Genomic DNA, 20,808 nt, shown 5'->3' with positions numbered 1-20,808 from the left:
AAGTGAGTAAATTCCAATCAGCAGACTGCTCGGGGAATTAAAAGAGGAAGTCTTGTCAGCTTTTGGAATCAGAAGGGACATATGGATGGACACAGGCTGTGTGTAATGCTAGAGAAATCCCTTGGCTTTTCTGCACACCTGCTTTCTCTTTGTGAAATATTTGGAACGAAGGTCAGGCGAGGTAGCTCATGCTTGTAATCCTAGCTTCTCAGGAGGCTGAGATCTGAGGATCATGGTTCAAAGCCAGCCCAGGCACCAAAGAACCTGAGACTCTTATTTCCAATTAATCTCTAGAAAATGGGAAGTGGGGCTTGGCTCAAGGGTAAGGTGGTAGCTTTGAGCTGAAGAGCTGGGATAATGCCCAGGCCAAGGCATAGCATAGTAGCCTTGAGCTGAAGAGCTCAGGGACAGCGCCCAGGCCGAGTCGAGCCCCATGACCCTCCCCCCTCACATAAAAGAAATATTTGATTCCAGCTCGGGGGCTTCATTTCTACATTACCACCTGAGGAGTTAGTAAACTGGTGGTCAAGCAATTCTCTCAGGCTAGACATAACCCAAATATAGTTCATAATGTGTGAGTGTGTGTGTGTGTGTGTGTGTGTGTGTGTGTGTGTGTGTGTGTGTCTGCACTTTTGCACCAACCCTGGAGATTGAACTCAGGGCTTGGGTCCTATCCCTGAGCTTTTTTTGTTCAAGTCTAGGGATCTACCACTTGAGCCACATCTTATTTCAAGCTTTTTTTTTTGATCCTCAGATCGCAGCCTCCTGAGGATTGCAGGCATGAGCCACCAGTGCCCAGTGCACTGCATAAAATTTTAAGCAATATTCTTGATCTCTAGTACAGATATGAAAGCAGAAATGAATTTGTCAATGAAATGCTTTTATCCTGGCAATTTCCCAAGGTGCAAACCACCACAGTCTGCATAAAAGGAGACCAAATGAAATACAGAATACTGCCACTCTGCTCATCAAAAGTGATTGTCTAAATTGAGAAGACATGGGAGATGGGGGAGCATGACTATTTTATATTTGTGATTATGATTTGGTTCTGGATGATAAATTGGCCAAGCTGACATTCACAGCATATTGAATTCCATTAAATCCATATGCAGTATTAATAAGTGAGGTAATTAATTATTAAGAAGCCTTAAGTATGATTTGTATTTGATGTGGTTCCTAAAGCATTAAGATGTAACTACAAAGTTGATTCCATGCATATTTAGCCAAAATATTTAAACACTTGAATTTAGTACATCTTGTGGCACTGTAAATCATTTTAACACAAAGACTCCAGTTTTTATTAATGAAAAAAAACTATTCCTTACAAGCTGTTAAAACACCTCACCCTGCTTTGTGACTCATAGCTGGGCCTCTTTACAGGAAAGTCACTGCAGTCTGTCCCTTTATTACCCCTGTTCAGTGCAGGAAATAAAGGACCTGTTCCAGTCTAACATTTTCTAATGGTATTTTATGTCTATTCAGAATCACTTGAAAAAAATCAGTTGGTCTGTTTTCCCAATTCAAATAATCAGGACAGGAGTGACTGGGGTGGGTGGGTGAGGGAGACACAAAAGTGACACTGCCCTGCTCACAGACACTCATAATCACCAACAATGACCTCTATATCGGCAAACTCTGCAACTTGTCCCTGGATAATGATAAGGACACAGCTGTCACCCTGCAAAACAGGTCCTCAGACCTCCACAGAACACATAAGTGTGTCACGCTCCCTCCATGAATTGCGAGGAAAATGAACACAAGAAATAGCCACTCAAACAAACACAAATCTTAGTTTTTAAGAGAAAATATTGAAGAAGAGGTAGAATCTCTCAGTTGTAGATAAGACCCTCAGTTTTCCGCAATAATTTGTGCCAAGCTGATGTTGCAAATACTGCCAGGCAGCCTGTTGGCCCAAGGGTAAACCGTGAGGAATACGAAAGCAGTCATCATTCAGTCTCAAAACAACAACAACAAAACACAGTAGCTCCAATATAGGCTTGGGAGAGTATGAAAACAATACATTTCATTCTTTCCTTTAAATTTTATATCGTCCAAGAGCTAAAGAAAAGGTCCAATAAATGAAATGTTCTGTTTACAAAAATAGGCAACAAGTAATGCTTTTCTGAGAAAAAAATATTCCCTAATGTGGGCACATTCATATCATGGAATATTACTCAACCATATAAAGGAATGAAGTACTGTCATATGCTAAAACGTGAATGAACTTTAAAAAACCTGTTAAGTAAAAGCAACTAGACAGAAAAAAACTTGATTATATGTATATGACTATAGAGACAGTAGATTATGGTACCCAGAAGCCGGTATTAGGGAGATGGAAAAGGGCAAGGAATGAGCATAGGGTTTCTTTCGGGACTGACTAAAGTGCTCTGGCATTAGGTATAGTGATGGTTGTGCAACTCTGTGAATGTACTGAACACCCCTGTGCCGTACAATTTAATAAGAAAAATTTCTGTAGCATCTGAATTTTTGTATGAATTCTTTTTCTAGGAATGTATACATTTGGTGAAGTTCAAGGCAATACTTGGTTTGTTTCTCTAACATTGTGAGATTTGCGCAAATAATCATTTCAGTATCTAGAGGGTCTGGTTGGTTAAATATGTCTGTAACAAGGATGCAGCAAAGTAAATTCAACAGGTGTGTGTGTATTTGATGACGTCAAACAAAAATGTGTCTCCCTTTCTAGAATCCACTGTGAAAGCCTGGAGTCACCAGGATGGGATCACAGGTTCTCTCGCAAATTTCACAGGGGCTGCCTCCCTCCCCTTGTGTGACCCACAAGAGCAGGCACACTTCTCACAAGGCATTTAGGATGGAGAGGCCAATGAATGTAATGGGGATGAGTACCGTATTTGTAATACAATTCCCTGCAATCATAACTTGGAAATCATTTCTGTTTGCACAGGCCACTGCCCCAAGCGAGCGGGCACACATTCTTTATTAGGAACCAAATAAACTTAGCAGGGCTATGCTAACTGAAAAAAGTGGAACACTCCTACTCAGGCACCTCTTATCATGTACAGGTTCTTGCCTCCAAAGTGTACCCTGGATTCCATTCGAATTGAAAAGCTTAGGAAAGAAAACGTATTGTCTTCCCATTCTTCTGAAAATATAAATGACTGTGGAAGGCTTGAATCTGCCTTCCTGGTAAATATTCAAAGTGACTACTTCAGAATGCAAAGCCAGCTTTCCATGTGTAACCCTGGAAGGTGCTAGACAAAAGCTGAGCCCTGAGCAAATGCATCATCACCTGCTGCTGTGGACTGAGTCTAGCCTCTCGGGCAGGAAGAACTTTTTTTTTTTTCAAAGTAACTGCCTAGACTTGAATGAATAAAAGAAAAGAGGAAGAGGAAGGAGAAGGAGAAGGAGGAGGGGAGGGGAGGGGGAAGGGGAGAGGGAGGGAGGAAGAGAGAGAAGGAGAGAGAGAGAGAGAGAGAGAGAGAGAGAGAGAGAGAGAGAGAGAGAGAGAGAGAGAGAGAGAGAGAGAGAGAGAGGGAGGGAGGGAGGGAGGGAGGGAGGGAGGGAGGGAGGGAGAGACAGAGAGACAGAGACAGAGAGGAAGAAGGAGAGAGGAAGAGACAGAGACAGAGACAGAGAGGAAGAAGGAGAGAGAGGAAGAGAGAGAGACACAGAGAGAGACAGAAAGACAGAGACAGAGAGAGCGACAGAGACAGAGAGACAGAGAGAGAGAGACTGGAAAGTCAGGTGGCTGCTTGCTGTGGCTAGAACCACCTTTCAGGTGTTTGTATGCAATTCACTCCCACCAGACACGTGTGTTTTCTACTTACATCCATAACCAATACTCGTAGCTTAAAAAAAAAAAAAAAGAATGGCAAAATCAAAAACCGAAACCCCGCAGTACAGCAGGGAACCCCTCATCTCGATCACATTTCTGATCATTTATGGACGGTCTCCTGTATCTCTAGAGAGGCTCTGTGCGCACTTGGTGAAGGAGAAGGGGGGCGAGCCGTGGGGAGGGGGGCAGGCATCTCCCCCTGAACCCTCTCTCTGGCTAGGTCCGGGCATGGATCCCTTCGGGCAGGGGGAAAGCGGAGGCTCGGGAGTTGGGGATCAGGCGCAGAAATATCCCCACCACGCAGCTGACACCGTCGGATGTGGGATCCCAGGTGGCGGTCCCCCACCCCCTTCTCCTCCTTGCTCTAGATGGCGACGACTGCTACGAGCAAAGACTATGGGAGGCTACCCCAGACGCGCCCCGCCGCCCCCGGAGAGGACACCCCGGCGACGTGTCACCACTCACCCGGGCGGCAAATGCTCAGGAGCTGGAGGCAGGCGAGGAAGCGCTTCAGGGTCAGCATCGCCGGGCGGAGCGGGGGTCCCTCGCCGCGCGGGCGCGCAGGGACGGGGCGCGCAGGCAAGGCTCTTCGCGTTTATCCTCCAGGGTATAGACTGGTGTGAGATCGGGCGTGTGTGTGTGTGTGTGTGTGTGTGTGTGTGTGTGAGAGAGAGAGAGAGAGAGAGAGAGAGAGAGAGAGAGAGAGAGAGAGAGAGAGAGAGAGAGAGATGAGAGAGAGAGAGAGAGAGAGAGAGAGAGAGAGAGAGAGAGAGAGAGAGAGGAGGGAGGGTGGACCGGAGGTGCGGGGACCCGGGCGCACGCCGGCGGGCCGGACTTGGAGTCCTCTGCGGGCCTCGGCCGCGGCGATCTGAGCGCTCCGAGCGAGTGCAGCGCCGCCGAGCCCTGGTGCGCGCTCCGGCCTGTGCGCGCCCGCCGCGGCGCCGGCGGGGGAAGGGGGGGGGCGGGGGGCACAGGCTGGCGCACCCGGGAGCGAGCGTGCCTAGGACCTCGGGTCTCGCGGAGAGGGCGGGGCGGGGGAGGAGGGGGCTGAGCTGGCTATGGCTCAGGGTCCCAGGACTGGCAAGTGTCAACCCCACAAGTCTCCCTATGCCTGGCGGAAGGTGGTCGTACCACCATTCCGGAGCGCCCTAAACTCCGCTGGGGTTTTAGAACCATCCTGGAGAAATGATCTCCTCATTAAGATCTCTTTATCCCTTAGAAGAGAAGAGGGGGCCGGATCCCCATTGTCCCGCACAGAGATGAACCTTTTGGGGCTTCGCCTCTGGGAATTTTTAGTTTCCATTTGATTGTTATTCTTTGACAGATGCTTAGTGGTGACAATCTCAAAAGTGGTAACTCAGTAAGTTGAGTGTCTTCCCTTTTTCTTCCCGTTTTCCGATGAACTCAAGTCATTCCAGAGCCCATTTTGCCAGGGTAGTTGACTTCAGATAATCTGCCAGCCCTGTGCCCACGTGGGACACTGCCTGTTCCCGGGACCCCACTCCAGCAGTCCTGCTCTTGTGGTCAGAACTACCCACCTGCCTCCTTGCACTGGAGGGGGGGGGGGGCTTCACTGGGGAAGGGTGCATTCTGAACCAATTAAAGGGCACGCTCAAAAATGTATAATATACTCCTTCACATGCTGCTGAGTTGGAAAGGTCGTTTTGTATGTGCTTATTTCTCTGCTGATGATTTTGATATTAAACTTCGGGAGCCTTGGTGTTAGGGAATTTATCTTATCATTAGAATCCCAGCCCCTTGCGCTGTGTGTGTGTGTGTGTGTGTGTGTTTGTGTTACAATTGATGTTCGTTAAATGTTTGTTGAAATTACTGGAAGATCCAAGGAAATAAGGCTAATGTAATTGCTGATATCCTCCAAGACTCTACATCACACCAGTCCTGAAAACTCACGGGATTTTCATTTTCATGATATTCACGAACTGCTTTTACATTTTCCACTTACAGCGGTACCTTTCAGGAATCGAATGTAAGGAACGGTCTTGGAATTATCTTTAATAAAAGGTTGTTGTGGTTATCTATACAGTATGTCCTGTACTTCCTTCAAAAACAAATGCTCTAGCTTCATAAAATTGAAAGAATACTTCTTGCACACTAAATTGACTGGTGTTCTAGAGTGGTTACTACCAGCTCTCACATATTTCCCCCAACCTCTGAATGCTTGGCTATTGTGCAGAGCTAATGAAGCTGCTGGATTTTGCTTCATGAGTTGACTGTAATCATATAATAAAACATTTGGAAACTCTTTAGGATGTGTGTCCAGAAATGCGAATCAACATTAAAAAGTTCACCTTTGGTCTTATTCTTCCCGTGACATATCTATATCTATATCTGTATCTATATCTATATCTATGTCTCTGTCTATATATTATCATATCATGTATATATAACTGGTTCATTTGCAGGAATGTATATAAGGTTGATGGTTAGTCATGTGAATTTCCATATATAATGACCTTTTTGGAACCATTTTGTTAGGATAATGTGATGTGTACATAAATTAGAAATGCACTGAGAATTTAGAGAAAGCGTTCATTGAATGTAGAGTGAAATAGGTGGGAAGGTTTCCTAGAGATGTGTAGTTACTCAAGAAGGACTGACTAGCAGGAGAACTGGTGTCAAAAAGGGTGGGGACAGGAATGAAAGAAGCAGATGTCATATGCTATTTTAAAAACAGTGAATTAAATTCGAGCAGATGGAGAGGTTCATTAAGGATGGCACACACTAACTTTCTAGTGGAGCATCTTGTCTTGGCAATGCTAAGATGCTTCTCTAAAATTCAAAAACTTAGGGACCAACAAAATGAACTCAAAAGAACTTCATTGATTTTAGAAACTAAGCTAGCTTAGGAAAATGTTTGATGCCTAGAATGTCACAATTATCTAGTATACTCCACTAATATGCAAGAATAATCCTACAATGACATGTCCTCACTTTGCCCCCTCTCTTTTGGTGAACCCATTTACTAGTCATGTTTAGAGTCAGATCACCCAACAAAGGCATAGTCAAAAGTTAAATTTGAACTTTCCCTACCAAAAAGGGGCAAGTGAATCCATGGTTTCTGCTGATTCAGATCTCATAGTTTTAAGATAACCACCATTCATAGTTAATTTGCACAAAACTACTAGGAGCAAATATTATTTTGCTTTTGATATCAGTGTGGGGAATAAGTTAGCAACTCACTCTATACAGTGAATGACAGCAATTGAATAGTGACCTGGAGAGGTGGTTGATGCAGTTCTGATACTCTCAGAGAGTGGAAGGTTGAGGCCTTTGGGTTGTTGAAACAGCCTAGATGTGAGAGAAAGGAAGGCACAGAAAGAATGAAAGAAAAAATATACATCTCTTTACTTACATTTATATTAGTGATCCAGTCATTTTGAAAAGGTCTTACTTAATCCATACTCATTTAACATACTCATTTAACTATTGTACACTGAAGTTTTGAACTTGCAAAATCATGTGCCTCCATTTACAGTCTGAATATATATATATGTATGTTTTCGTGTGCGTACGTTTGTCTACCTATATATTATATAACACATATTGCTTGAGAGAGTGAGACAACACACTTATCTAAAGCATTCACTGAATCAGATGAATTAGATCGATTTGCTTATCTGTACACCATCTTGGGGATTTTGTAAATTCAAACTCATGTGCAAGCCAAAGGTCTGACAGTTTCATTGTCCTCGGGGTGCATAATCCATGATTTAATATTTTAAAAAATGTAGAAACCTTGGGCTCTCCTAGGAGAGATTTGCAATAGAGTAAAACCTTGATACAAAAGGCCATATAGTAGAACGCTAAATGAAAGGATCTTTAGGATATAGACACATAAGCCACATAATGAATGATTGTTGTTCTTAAGGTACTATGTTATCCCTCATCTGTTTTGCTGTCCCTTGGTTATCTCATATTGTTACAGTATCTCACTTTGTTACCTGATATATCGGATAGATTTGTATTTGGTTATTTGAAATTGGATAGGGAACGGGGGAAAACAAGAAGAGGGGTGGGGGGAGGGGGGAGGGAAATGGGGACCAATACATGTGAAAGGGTATCAATGTATGGGAATTAATGCACCATCTATCTGGCAAATATCATGTAACCCTTCTATTAATTATAATAAAAATATATGAAAAAATAGAAGAAAGGAGTCAAAATGATATCAGTTGGGCCTATATGGTGAACATCTGACAAAAATTTCAAAACTCAGGTTTTTCATAGTCAGAATTGAGTTGGAGTTCTTTCCATTTTATTGATTACATCTTTTTGCTCATTTAAAATATTTGCATCAAGTGTCCATTTGCATTAAGTATAGCTTAACTGTGAAACCCACTATCCCTGCTATAGACTTCGAGCATAATAGACCAAGGCTTAGCCACTAGAAAATGTCCTTGCCTAGAATCAGTAGCTAAAATTGAACATACACTTAAATTTGAATATCAAGTCTTAAATAATTTTATAGTAGAAAATAATTTTAATGAGCTATCATATATGAAATTTAATGAATAGTTTTAACAGGATACATAATTTTAAGTACAAAACAATCAGTACACTCTAAAGCAATATTTGGGGCTTACTTTTTAAAAATTTATTATTTATCTGAAGCTCAGTTTAAGTGGAGATACATACTTCTGATGATAAAAGGCTCATGGTTTCTCAGGAATTTCTGACTTGGCAGACTATTTTTAAAGTGACCCTATCATGAAGACAGAAATGTGGATGGAAATGCAGTAGGTGGATGTTTCTTCTGTTTGATGCTTAAATTCAGTGAAACTGTCACATAAAACTATAGGACATTGCACAGTCGCCAAGTAAAATACAGAATCAAAGGGGAAGCAAAATATCTGTGCCTTTTAAGCCATGAGAAGAATAAATTGTTCCTGTGTGGCTCTCTTAAATTACTGCTTCTTTTTAATCCAAGGTTATTAAAACATGTTTGAGCAAAAGTCAATAAGTTGGATCAATTCAGCATTTACAGTCTAAGTCAGTGCTGTAGAAAATACAGGATTTTTGGGGGGGGGTTATTGTGATTTTTTTTCAGACATAGAGCTTGTGCACGAAATTGCATAATTTAGATTATAAGGATAGATTTATTCTGTGTTTTGCACCTGGCATGTTTTGTTCCCATCTGATTGACAGATTGTGTTTACTTAACATTGTTATAATATAGTGGATTCTTGGGAAAGACTTCAATGTAATTTTACTTCCTGAAGCATTGTCAAATATTTTGTTTAGATTTGTTCTACCTAGCAAGAAATTTGTCCCTACCTGCAAGTATTTATCCCTACTGGCCAGAAATTGCATCTTTGTCTCTCAGTACTGCTAGGAAATGAACTGTAGGACAGGTAAGAGGATTTCATAGCAAACCAGACCTTTGATGAATGGCTTGTCCCAAGTCCATCCAAAGAAGGCATGGTTATATTTGAAAGGACAACACATTGTCACATATTTAATCTTTCAGTGTTTTGTCATGATTCAGTGAAAAAAAATGTATCATCAAATGCAAAAAAGTAGAAATCCTTTGCAGCATTCAGGAATATTGGGGATGGTATAAGACTCAGAATAATTTTACCTTTGGGTTTCTATACACTAATTGTATCTGGCATTGAGGGGGTAAATTGTTACTGTACTAAATTTATGGTATGTAGTAAGTTCACCCTTGGTGATTTATATAAGAATAATGTCACACATACACTGTTACAATCTCATCTTCTAAAAATTCTTTATGCTTTTTGTTTTTGTTGCTCCTCCCATCACCCCAACTTCTGACATCCACTGACCCTTCTTCTCAAAATGGCATATAGCTGGACATTTTACAGCATGTAAGTTTTTCCTATTAACTCCATTCTCCATGCAATATTCAGTGAAGTTTCCTCTATTTTAAAGGCTCATTTCTTTTTAGCACTAAGCAATAGTCCATTGGCTGTATATAGTGCAGTTTACTTGTTCAATTACTTCTTCACTTCCTGAAGGGAAGCTGTTTCTATTTTAGGAATCATCAATAAAGTAACTACAAACATTTGTGTGTGAGCTTTTGTGTGCATAAAAGCTTTGTAAACTTGAAATTACTTTTTTCTTCTTTTTTGAATACTTTCATTACCTTTAAGTACTTGCATAAAGGAGTTGTCATTCACAAAGCTGTTTGAGTACAGTGCATCCTTTAACATTCTTACCCAGCTGTCCCAACCCATCCCTCTCCTCACTTAAAAAAAAATTTAGGTTATGTACTCATGTTTTTGCCATTTAAAAAGCAGTTTGTGTATACAATTCATCTTGATCTGTGTTATCCCTTCAACATCTCTCCCCCCACCCCGCTTGACCCACCTCTTCCCTTATATGTTTCAGTCCTGTGGTATATACACTGAATTTTCGCCTGCATTCTTCCTGCTTCCCCCTTTATTCTCCTATCCTTCTCCCCTTGGCCCCACCGTCTCCTTTTGCAAGTATCTGTTTCCTGGTGCTTATTGTGTTGGGCTTTGACTTACTCTTTTTAAAGAGTTATACTATTTGAGTTCTCCCTAAAGTCTATTACACATCAGGTAATTCATGTGTATCCACTTGCATACCACTCAGTGTGTTTACTTAGAGATTTATAGCCACATTCTAGCTACCACAAATGAGGGAAACCATTCAGTCTGTGTTTAACTGGTCTGGTTTACTTCGCTGAATATATATGTATATATATATATATATGTATGTATGTATGTATGTATGTATGTATGTATGTATGTATGTATTTTCCTCCAAGTCTTTTGATTTCCTTACCAATGGCTTTTCACACATTTGGAAAAATGTCATGGAGGTTTTATGGACCCTCTAATGGGTAGATTATTTTATAAGAAGCTACCAAACACTCTCCTAACATGCCACCAGTAATGAACATGAGTGCCTGTTGCCCCATGTATGGTGGCCATTTGGTGTGGCCGGTGTTTTGACCATTGTATTTGATATAATAGGAATCTCTTCTATGTGCAGTTTGCTAAAGATATGCAACATTCAGTATATTTTCATATCCTTCTTTATCATCTGCATGTTTTCTCTGATGCAGTGTCTTTGGGCAATTTTTAATTAGACCTGATGTCTCTATTTAGGTTTTTCCCCAATTTTTTTCTCTTTCTGTAATTTTAGATAAGCCACAAGGTTGTGGAAATAGTAGAAAGAAATCCCGAGTATCATTTGTCTGTGTTCTGTTTTTTCATGACTATTTTTTGTTTGTTATTTACTGTAATGTTTTCTCTTCATTGTCTCTACATCTATGTTTACACATTCATTCCCTATCTATATCTAAAAATTTAAGTTTCTTTCTTGGGAGAGTAATCAGATCAGTTGAACCTGCTTTTCCAAATGCTGTTCAAGCAATTTCCTCTGGTGACATTTTGATCTTATCAAAGAACCTGTTGATTGTTAATATCCTGCTAAAAGCCTGATTTATGATAACTTAGCGGAGCAATTAGTGATCATTAGGAAATATCTTGCACAACCTAAGAACAAGCCAGGCTACATATACATTGTTACCTTAGGAAAGCTGTTTGTAATTTAGAAAATATTTATTCTCAGAAAGGACTTCCATCCTGCCACCTCCCATTTCCCTTGTTTCTGACTCTTTTTCTCTTGGGAAGGTCATAGCACCTGGCTTCTCACAGAGCATCTTGTCAGTAGTTTTTCTTCACTTCTGCCCATGCTTAATTTCATAATAGTCTCTGTAAAATAAATGTCTAACATGGACTACAAAATGAACTTACATTACTGAATATTTCAAAAGATGTGAAAGTGCATTCCAAACAAGAGTTCGTCATCTTTGAGGAATTCGTGGAAGTTTTGGACACTTGTATTTGAGGAATTCGTGGAAGTTGCCTGCATACTCTATTAATGGTTACTTATATAACTGTTGCAACAAGAGAAGTAATCATCTATATAGTTTGCTTCTTTCTCCTTGCCCCACTAAAATTTCCTTTATGGAAGAATCGTTTTCTTCCTACAGGCTTAATTTCAGCAGCAGTATTTGCTTGCTTATCTGCGTTTTGAAAACCTCCACTGAAAACTGGATAAGAATGTACAACATAAGATAGTCAGTTTTGGACTAGGTCATTGCAGTGAGTTGCTCTCTTTCAAATACTGCAACATTTCATTTAAATGGTTATTTAGCTACCTTTTGTCTATATCTAGCCAAAATTAACTCAGATGTACCAGGTAATCCATAGTATTTTTGGAGGTACTATTTTTTTTTTGCCAGTCCTGGGCTTGAGCTCAGGGCCTGAGCACTGTCCTTGGGCTTTCCTCAAGGTTAGTGTTCTACCCTGAGCCACCACACCACTTCTGGCTTTTTCTATATATGTGGTACTGAGGAATTGAACCTGGGTCTTCACGCATGCTAGGCAGGCACTCTACCACTAGGCCAAACTCCCGGCCAATCCATAATATTTTTATCACATTCAAAAACATTATTTTCACTTAGATATTTAGTAAAAACACGATCTCCTTATTGTTGCTGTGCATTTGCCTTAGGAGCCAAGACAAAATAGCTTCCTTCTACCTCTGTTTCCTACCAATTTCAGTTGGCATATGTTTTTATCTTTTGTTAAATGCTGATTTTTCCAATAATTAACTGAACTCTGACTTTTGCAGTTCATGGGTTAACAGTTTTCTTAATCTCCTACTTTGATTTATTTTTCTCCCCAAGTGCTCACCATATTTTCACATTAATAAATTCTTCTCTTGGCCCATGTCTTATAACTACAGTTCCAGGGTATCTTCTTCTAGAGTTTTCTTGAAAACATAGACTACATCACTGTGCCCACTTCCTTACCTTTGCTTACCTCTAAAATCAATACAATTGGGTTTCTGCCTTCTTCCATGTTATTGACTATGATTTTGAAACGGTTTTTTTTTTTAAGTCTAATGGGATCTTGAATTTAGATGAACCTGAAATGAAAATTTCATCATTCCCATCCAACTGGTGATTTTTGCAATCCATAAAACCTGAACTGTTTTGGCCTTTATTTTCTTGCCATACCCATCTAATTAGAAATCTATTCCCATAGCTTCCACTTGAATGATTTTTTTTATTTGTTAGTATTTTCTCTCTCTCTCTCTCTCTCTCTCTCTCTCTCTCTCTCTCTCTCTCTCTCTCTCTCTCTCTCTCTCTGTGTGTGTGTGTGTGTGTGTGTGTGTGTGTGTGTTCATGTGTGTGCATGCTCCTAGGTGGAAACCTGAGCTAGCAAATTTAACTGTTCATTATATTCCTGGACTATTGCAATTTTAGCCTCCTACAGTCATTCACAATTAACTCTTCCTCCTCTGATTTTCTTCAAGTAGAAACCAACTAGACCTGGAAAATTCACACTTTCCTACCAGCCTTTAGTTACTTAAAATTTTGTGGGTTAAGAAAATCTCTTATTTATGGACTTCTGCAAAACTCTCACATTTTCCACTAGCTGTTTCCCCTAAGTATTCAAGTTCCATACATTACTGCTACCTAAGCTTCTTCTGTACCAAAAACTAGAAACAGAAGGCTGAGGAGCCTACAGCTCTGGACTCCATCTCACTCAATGGCTGGGTGCAGTGATGCCTACCTGTTATCTGTACTACAAAAGCTGGATACAGTGGTACACCCCAGCCTTAGCAACTGAGGAAGCACATTCAGGAAGATCACAGCCGAAACAGCATAATGTGAGACTGACTCGACAACAACCAAGGCACAAAGTGAATGGAAATATGGCTCAAGAGATTAAGAAAGGCCCAGAGTTAAATTCCTAGAACTGGCAAAAATATAAGGAAGGAGGGAGGGAGGAGTGCTATTAGGTTTTTCTTGGTTATTTCTAAAGCATTAGATTGAAATTGGTATGACATCTTTTTATATCCTAGTAACAAGTTACTGAACCATCTATTATTTATAGAGGTAAAATTACAAAGGAAAATTTTAAACGTTGTATTCAGAATATTCTTATTATATTTTTCTCTTTATTGTGTCCCAGTCAGAGATAAGAGATTCCTAGTATTTTTTTGTTCCATTAATGACCATTCAAAGGCTAAGAGTGGTAAAACTCCTGTTTGTAATTTTATTCCCTTAAGTGACAAAGGTTGGGAAATTGAAACGTGAGTCTATCCCAGGCATGACAGTTTTGGAGATTCACTATCAGGATGTGGTAATGTGTACCTGGTATTTTAGCTACAGAGGAAGCACTGTGGCTGGGCACACCTGTCCTCCCCAGCAGTAAGCACACATAGGAGCATCACACCCTAGGGCAGCCTGAGCACAAAATAAGAGTATATTTATAATAAAAAAAATCAAGGTAAAGGGAGGCGAGGGATGGGCACAGCTCAAGTGATAGGAATCTGTCTTGCAAGTGAGTTTAATCCTCAGTACCACCAAAAAAAAAATCCAAAGTAAGCAAATTTATTCATTATTATATCAATTACCAGCTCTTCTCTCATCCTCTGGTCCTAAAAATAGACACAAGTTCCTAGGTCATGGAATCTTCCTGGAGAATATTTTCCATCAAAGAAACGTACCATAGATAATTTCTGCTCACCCTTCTATATAATGACATATACAGACTTCTCATTTGTTTTTGGCACTCCTCTATGATAACTAATGGCCTGGCTTGGCCTTGCGGAATTCTTCAGGATTGGGTGTTAATGTGCATTTGTTTGAGTTTTTCCATTGGAAAGTTTTCTAATGTACATGGTTCATGTTTCTCTCTCTTTCCCCCGGAAGCCTACATCCATGGTCTGTTCCCAGAAACCGTGCAAGCAGGTTACTCTTCAGCTGACCAGTGGAACTACTTACAGAAAGATACTGGGTAGATTGCTGATTCAGTACCTTTTAAATTGTCCATTGCATATGTATGTTGAACAGAAAATTGACTCCCCTTGAAGATTTCCACATCCTTCTCCCTTGAAACTGTGAGCATATTATTTTAGATGAAAAATATTAATCTTGTAACTAGAATTAAAGTTTGCAATCAGTTTACCTTAAACTGAATAGGTCATTAATCCATGTGGGTTCAGGAAATCAGAAAGCACTTAAAAGGAAGACAGAAGTAGTTTGACATGATGTGAGAAAAATTCTTTTTGTTGGCTTTGAAGACAGAAGCAAAAGATGGCCAATCAAGAAATGTGGGTACTCCCTGAAAGTTGGAAAAGAGAAAAAATAGATTATTTCCACTTAAAAGCACTGGAAAGGCATTATACTGACATTTCAAAAAAATAGTAAAATACTTTTGAAATTCTGAGAAAAATATTATTTTCAACTTAGACTTTATAGCCATCCCAAATCAATTCAAGACAAGGATATATGAAAGTATTTTACTATTTTCTTCTGATTATGGGATCGTTGATAAGACTTCCAAGGCTATTAAAATCCATGATCCTCTCTCTCTCTCTGCCTCTCTGTCTCGCTCTGTCTCTCTCTGACTCTCTGTCTCTCTGTCTCTGTCTCTGTCTCTCTCTCTCTCTCATCACTCTGGCAATCTGCATTTTTAGTCTGTAAATTAATTTTGAAATAATTCTTTGATCAATTATTCACTGATATTTCTTTTCATCTCTCTGTATTTTCATTATTTGATATTGAGCAATCAAGACTGACTCTCTACTTTCTTTTCTAATATTTTTTTTCTTTGTTTCCTGGGAGATTCTGCTCAACTCTCTTGAAAAACACAGCTATTGAACTTATTGTTTGTCTTGTATTTTAAACTTTCAAGAGCTCTTTTTGTTCTCTAAGTATATCTTAAAAATAGTATCTTATTCTTAGCTATGAATACTTCATTTTCTTCTTTATTTTAAACTTCCAAGAAGGTAAATTCTTCCATCTTAACCAGGTTGGGAATGGATTAGTTCTGTGGTAATAGAAAGAAGAAACAACTAGGATTCCAGTTTCCTGTTAAACTGTGAGATTGTCTAATTTTAATGTTATTTTATCATGTTTTACATTTTGCTTATATTTTGCTTGTATGAATGTTATTTTATATACTTTATCCAAGTAGTATTAAGTATATGTCATTATAACTTATTTTACTTATTTTACCTGAAATATTATCTTCACATTTTGTCCTTGTTGTTATATTATAGAATACCTTGCTTTTTATGGTTAAATAGTATTTCATTGCATATAGGCCACTTGTATTTTTAGTATTAGTATTTAATGAACTAAGAGCCATTTATATGGTAGTCACATGCTCTACTACTGAGTAATATATTTTATTTTATTTTATTTTTTAATTTTTTTTGCTGGTGACCAGGTTTGAACGCAGTGCTTTGTGTTTCCGGGTTGGCTTGCTTGACTGGTGTTCTGCTACTTGAGCTATAACTCCAGTCTAGCTATCGCTGGTTGATTTGGAAACAAAATCTCATGAATTCTTCTGTCTGAGTTGGCTTCAAACCTGGATTCTCTGGGTCTTAGAGTCTTGAGTATCTAGTATTATAGGCATGGACCACAGCCAGCTTCAATGGGTAAAATATTCTGTATGTATTCAGGCTAGTGTTTATAAATTAATGATTGAGTTCTGTATGTCCCTCTTCACTGGAAATCTTGGTGTAAAAATACACCAAAATAATATTTGACATTGGGAACATAGATATAAATAATTATAACATAGCTCCAATCTGGATTAGCCTTCTAAAAGAAGGCCTAAAATCCAACAAAAAACAAACAAGTTGAAAAAGAAATGTTTTTATAGGCATGGTCAGCACCAGTGAAAGTATCTACCACTGCTTTGTACATTGTACTACACACTCTGGGAGAAGCAGATGAGGAAGCTTGAGCAGCAGGTCTCAGTGCTGTCCACCTCAATGGCATGACTACCAAGAGATATTAGCCAGTGGAGCCTGAGGGAAAGTATTTATTAATATTTATTCATCTCTTTTCTTCTCTGTAAACCCAGTGTAAGAATGTCAAATTCTTCACATGCAAATGTGTACATATGAAAAAAACTGAGACTGTATGGAGCTTCCATTATAATTCTCATAATGTTTTTGTTTAATGTAGCTATTAGAAGTGGTTGTTAGATGAACCCCAAATATACTTTCTATTTATTGTGAAATGGAATTAAGAATTACGAGTATTTAAGTCTTTGGTCCATCTTTTAATGGGTTGGTTGTTTCTTTAAAGATTTTTTTGGAGTGATTCAATTTTTTTAGCTGTTGATATTTTTTAGATATGAGGCCTTTGTCTGTTGTATGGTTAGTGAAGACCTTCTCCTACTCTATGGGCTTTCTATTTAACTTGCTAGCTATGTCCTTTGCCATACAGAAATTCTGCAGCTTAATGAAGTCCCATTTGTCCAAGCTTTCTTTAATTTGTTGTGTTTCTGGGTCTTTATTAAGAAATTTTTGACCTGTGCCAAGGAGACCTTGTGTATCTCCTATTCCTTCTTGTAAAGTTTTCAATGTATCTTCTTTTACCTCGTGGTCTTTGATTCATTTGGAGTTTTCTGAAGAAGAAAGAAGAATGGCCTATGAGCACATGAAGAAATGTTCAACATCTCTGACCATAAAAGAAATGCAAATCAAAACAACTTTGAGATTTCACCTCACTCCAGATGGACATGATCATGAAATCTAATAAAAACAGATGCTGGAGGGGAGGAGGCCAGGAGGGATCACTACTACACTGTTGGTGGGAGTATAAACTCATTCAACCACTATGGAAAGCAGTATGGCAGTGCCTCAAAAGACTAAACATAGAGCTCCCCTATGACCCAGCAATTCCATTACTTGGCATTTACCCAATTGTCCAGAAACAAGGACATACCAAACCCACTAGAACAATGATGTTCATTGCAGCACTATTTACCATAGCAAAGATATGGAACCAATCCAGATGCCCCTCAGTTGATGACTGGATCAACAAGATGTGGTATTTATGCACAATGGAATTCTATGCTGCTGTCAGAAAGAATGACATTGCCCAATTTATAAGGAAATGGAAAGACTTAGAAAATATCATATTAAGTGAAGTAAGCCAGACTCAAAGGAACATAGGCTCAATGGTTTCCCTTATTTGTAATAATTAGTACAAAGCTGGGACTCTGTTAGCAGAGGATTACAATAGCTCAAAACCTAGAAACATAAAGCCATATAAGATGAGGCTAATTAAAAGGATTTCCAGGATATGGAAACAAGAGTAGTGAATGTTGTTCTTAATGTACTATTATTTCTCATCTCTTGGTTATTCTCATATTGTTATAGTGTCTTACCTGGTTATCTGGTATATTATATATATATATATATTTATTTATTTGAAATAGGAAAGGGAAGGGCGAAAACAAGATGATGGGAGGGGGTGGGGGGAAGAAAATGGGGACAAAGCATGAGAAGGGGTATGAATGCATGTGAAGTAATGCTCCTTCTACCTGGTGAATATAACTGTAACCCCTCTATTAATTATAATAAAAAAGAACTATGAGTCTTTTTAATCCTGCTGATGTGTTGTTTTTGGAAGTCGTCTTGCAGGATAGGTGAGTTGTGAAACAGAAATGAGGAGAACAAGTGTATTGTAGGGTGAAATGATTTTAGAACAGATTTTACCATGTCAATTATGCTTCAAATTAACCTGCCTTAGAAGTTAAATTTAACCATATAATTGTATGTCATCTAGTTACTGTTTAAAACAAATTTAAGCCAGATCACAACATATTACCCCCATGTAGAATAATACTATGTAATAGCATAGTTTCTTGATAATTGGGAATATATTAAAATGCATTTATAAAATGTATGTAACTATCTACTGTTTTCCATAAAGATAAAAATAAGCAACAATTATGCAATCATACTGCCCTACACACATTGTTAAAAATGAGGATAAATGTCATAATTTAACAGGACATTTAAGGAAGAAAAAAGAGAAATACTGTGATCATTATGTCTGTGTGGAGAACATTAGTGTCATTATTTAGAATTGTGTTTGCTATGTTTTATATAGGTCTTAGTGAGAAATACCTTATGGTATGATTAGTTTTTCATAAGTGTCATTTTTGTCAACATTTATTTGGGAAATGCATGGACCTGTGTGTTCTCATTTTGGGGAGTTATGTTGTTTGATATTTTGTTAATATGCTTCATACATATATGCATGAATGCATACACATATATTCATACTCATGCACTTATTCAAACTTTATTCAAGTATTTGTAGAGAGTTTTTTTGTTGTTCCTCTTTAAATTCCTCAGAGATTGCTAAAATTATAAATGAATAAGAAGCAGCATGCCTATTAAAGGAGCATGTGATTTAGAGCCAGAAGGTAGTAAAGAGGGAAATTGAAGACAACCGACATGCAACCATACAAAATGATTTAGAATATTATTCTTCAATTTGGATGTAGAAACTTTAGTCATTTTAAAACTGATTAAGAGCCTTAGTCTTCAATTTAGATTAACATGCACATCTTTTACAAACTTTCAGTTTTGACTTTGCTTTCAAGCCCCTCTAAAATAATCTTTACAAATGTTAGTTATAGACATTAAAAAATTAATTCAGAATCTACCCTGTTTTGAGACTAAAATACGATATGTTGGTTTTTAGGTAGAATATATTATTTTATTATGTGTTGCACTGGCCATCTGTTATTTTGTATCATAGGTATGTTGGTTTAAAAGAGCAAGTTATTTTTTAAAATTTCCAAAATTGCTGTAGAATTTACTGTAAGGACCATTCTATTTATTGCCACTGACTTTCTACACAAAAATAGATGGATTTGAGGGCTGAAAGGAAAAAATAATACATTTTCAAATAAATTTGTGTAGGAATTCTTAAAGGAAATCAGAAAGCATTAAAAACATATTAGAAAGAAAGATATCTCATACTTACACATCAGATTTTGTGGGTCAAACATATTTTAAATGGATATAGAATATATGCATACTTGCCAAAGTCCTCGATAAGATTTTCAATTAGTAAATTATCTGCAATTCCATTCTTTTAAGCTCCACCATGTTCTTATTGTTCCTAATTCTGTTATTCTGTTAAAATCCTATGTTTATCTAAGCTACATCATTCCATCAAATTTCTTGTTCTGCATTTGGAGAAAAGAGCACATTGAATGAAGTTCCACATTTCCATATTGAAGAGTGAGTAATCATGTTCTTCTCTTGTTCACACTATTCTCCAGGCAGATGAAATGTTTTGCCAATTTAGAGCATGTGTGCCATCTGGCCGGGGTGTACATAATTCATGCACAGAAAGGCTGTGCAGTACATGACTGAAAGAAACTACTTCAGAGCCAGATACACCTCCCATCCTCACAGGCTGTTTGAAACAAGGATAAAGACTGGTCATCTTTACTTCCATTTTCTCATTTGTAAAATGATTACAATGTTACTTAACTTTGGAGTTGTGATCTAAAAAATGTAGAGTCTTGTTTGTGCAGAAACATCAGTGTACATTTAAAACTGAGCATAAGGTGATGGATGATTGGCTAAGTTTTAGTAATAGAGAAACATAACATGTGACTATTTCATATTCATGTATGAAAAAAGAATAAGGAACTTAAAAATTCTTTAAACAGGAGAAAGTGGGGATAACAAAGTGTGATTGAGCAGATTAGATCAAAGTGAATTATATAATGCCTTTTGGAGCAATTTAGGTATGCTAAAATAAGGAGAGAAACAATAAAAATGAAACCATTAATCAAAACTTAATCTTTATGAAAATAATGTTTCCTTAGTCTAATGTCTGTGGGGATTGATGCTAATATTATAAAGTAACAATTAAAAAAAACAGGTCTTATGATCACCAGAAATGAAAGATGAATTTGACCCTGGAGGGAATAAAAGATATAAGGAAATAAAGAAGAGATGTTTCAACTTTTTGTTGAAAAATTACTTGAAAAGTATTATTTTTATTTATTTTTTGCTAATCCTGTGGCTTGAACACAGGGCCTGAACCCTATCCTTGGGCTTTCTCAAGGCTAATGCTCTATCATTTAAGCCACAGCACCATTTCTGGCTTTTTTTCTTTGTATGTGGTA

At 38.3% G+C, this 20,808-nt stretch overlaps 1 protein-coding gene across 1 annotated transcript in view; it reads right to left on the bottom strand.

Moving 5' to 3' along the window:
• Ptprz1 (protein tyrosine phosphatase receptor type Z1) overlaps positions 1-4,474 on the bottom strand; it is a 154,599-nt gene extending 150,125 nt beyond the window's left edge. Inside the window, exon 1 of the mRNA XM_090333216.1 lies at positions 4,280-4,474. Within this exon, the coding sequence (XP_090189342.1) occupies positions 4,280-4,337 (58 nt within the window). The 5' untranslated portion in view covers positions 4,338-4,474. The remainder of the gene's footprint in view (positions 1-4,279) is intronic.
• Between the last annotated feature and the right edge of the window lie 16,334 nt (positions 4,475-20,808).

Source organism: Megascapheus bottae, chromosome 5 (assembly GCF_031878675.1).
Source record: "Megascapheus bottae isolate mThoBot1 chromosome 5, mThoBot2.hap1, whole genome shotgun sequence".
Lineage (NCBI taxonomy): Eukaryota > Metazoa > Chordata > Mammalia > Rodentia > Geomyidae > Megascapheus > Megascapheus bottae.
Note: the sequence above shows the minus strand (reverse complement) of the source record. Positions and strands in the feature narration are given on the sequence as shown.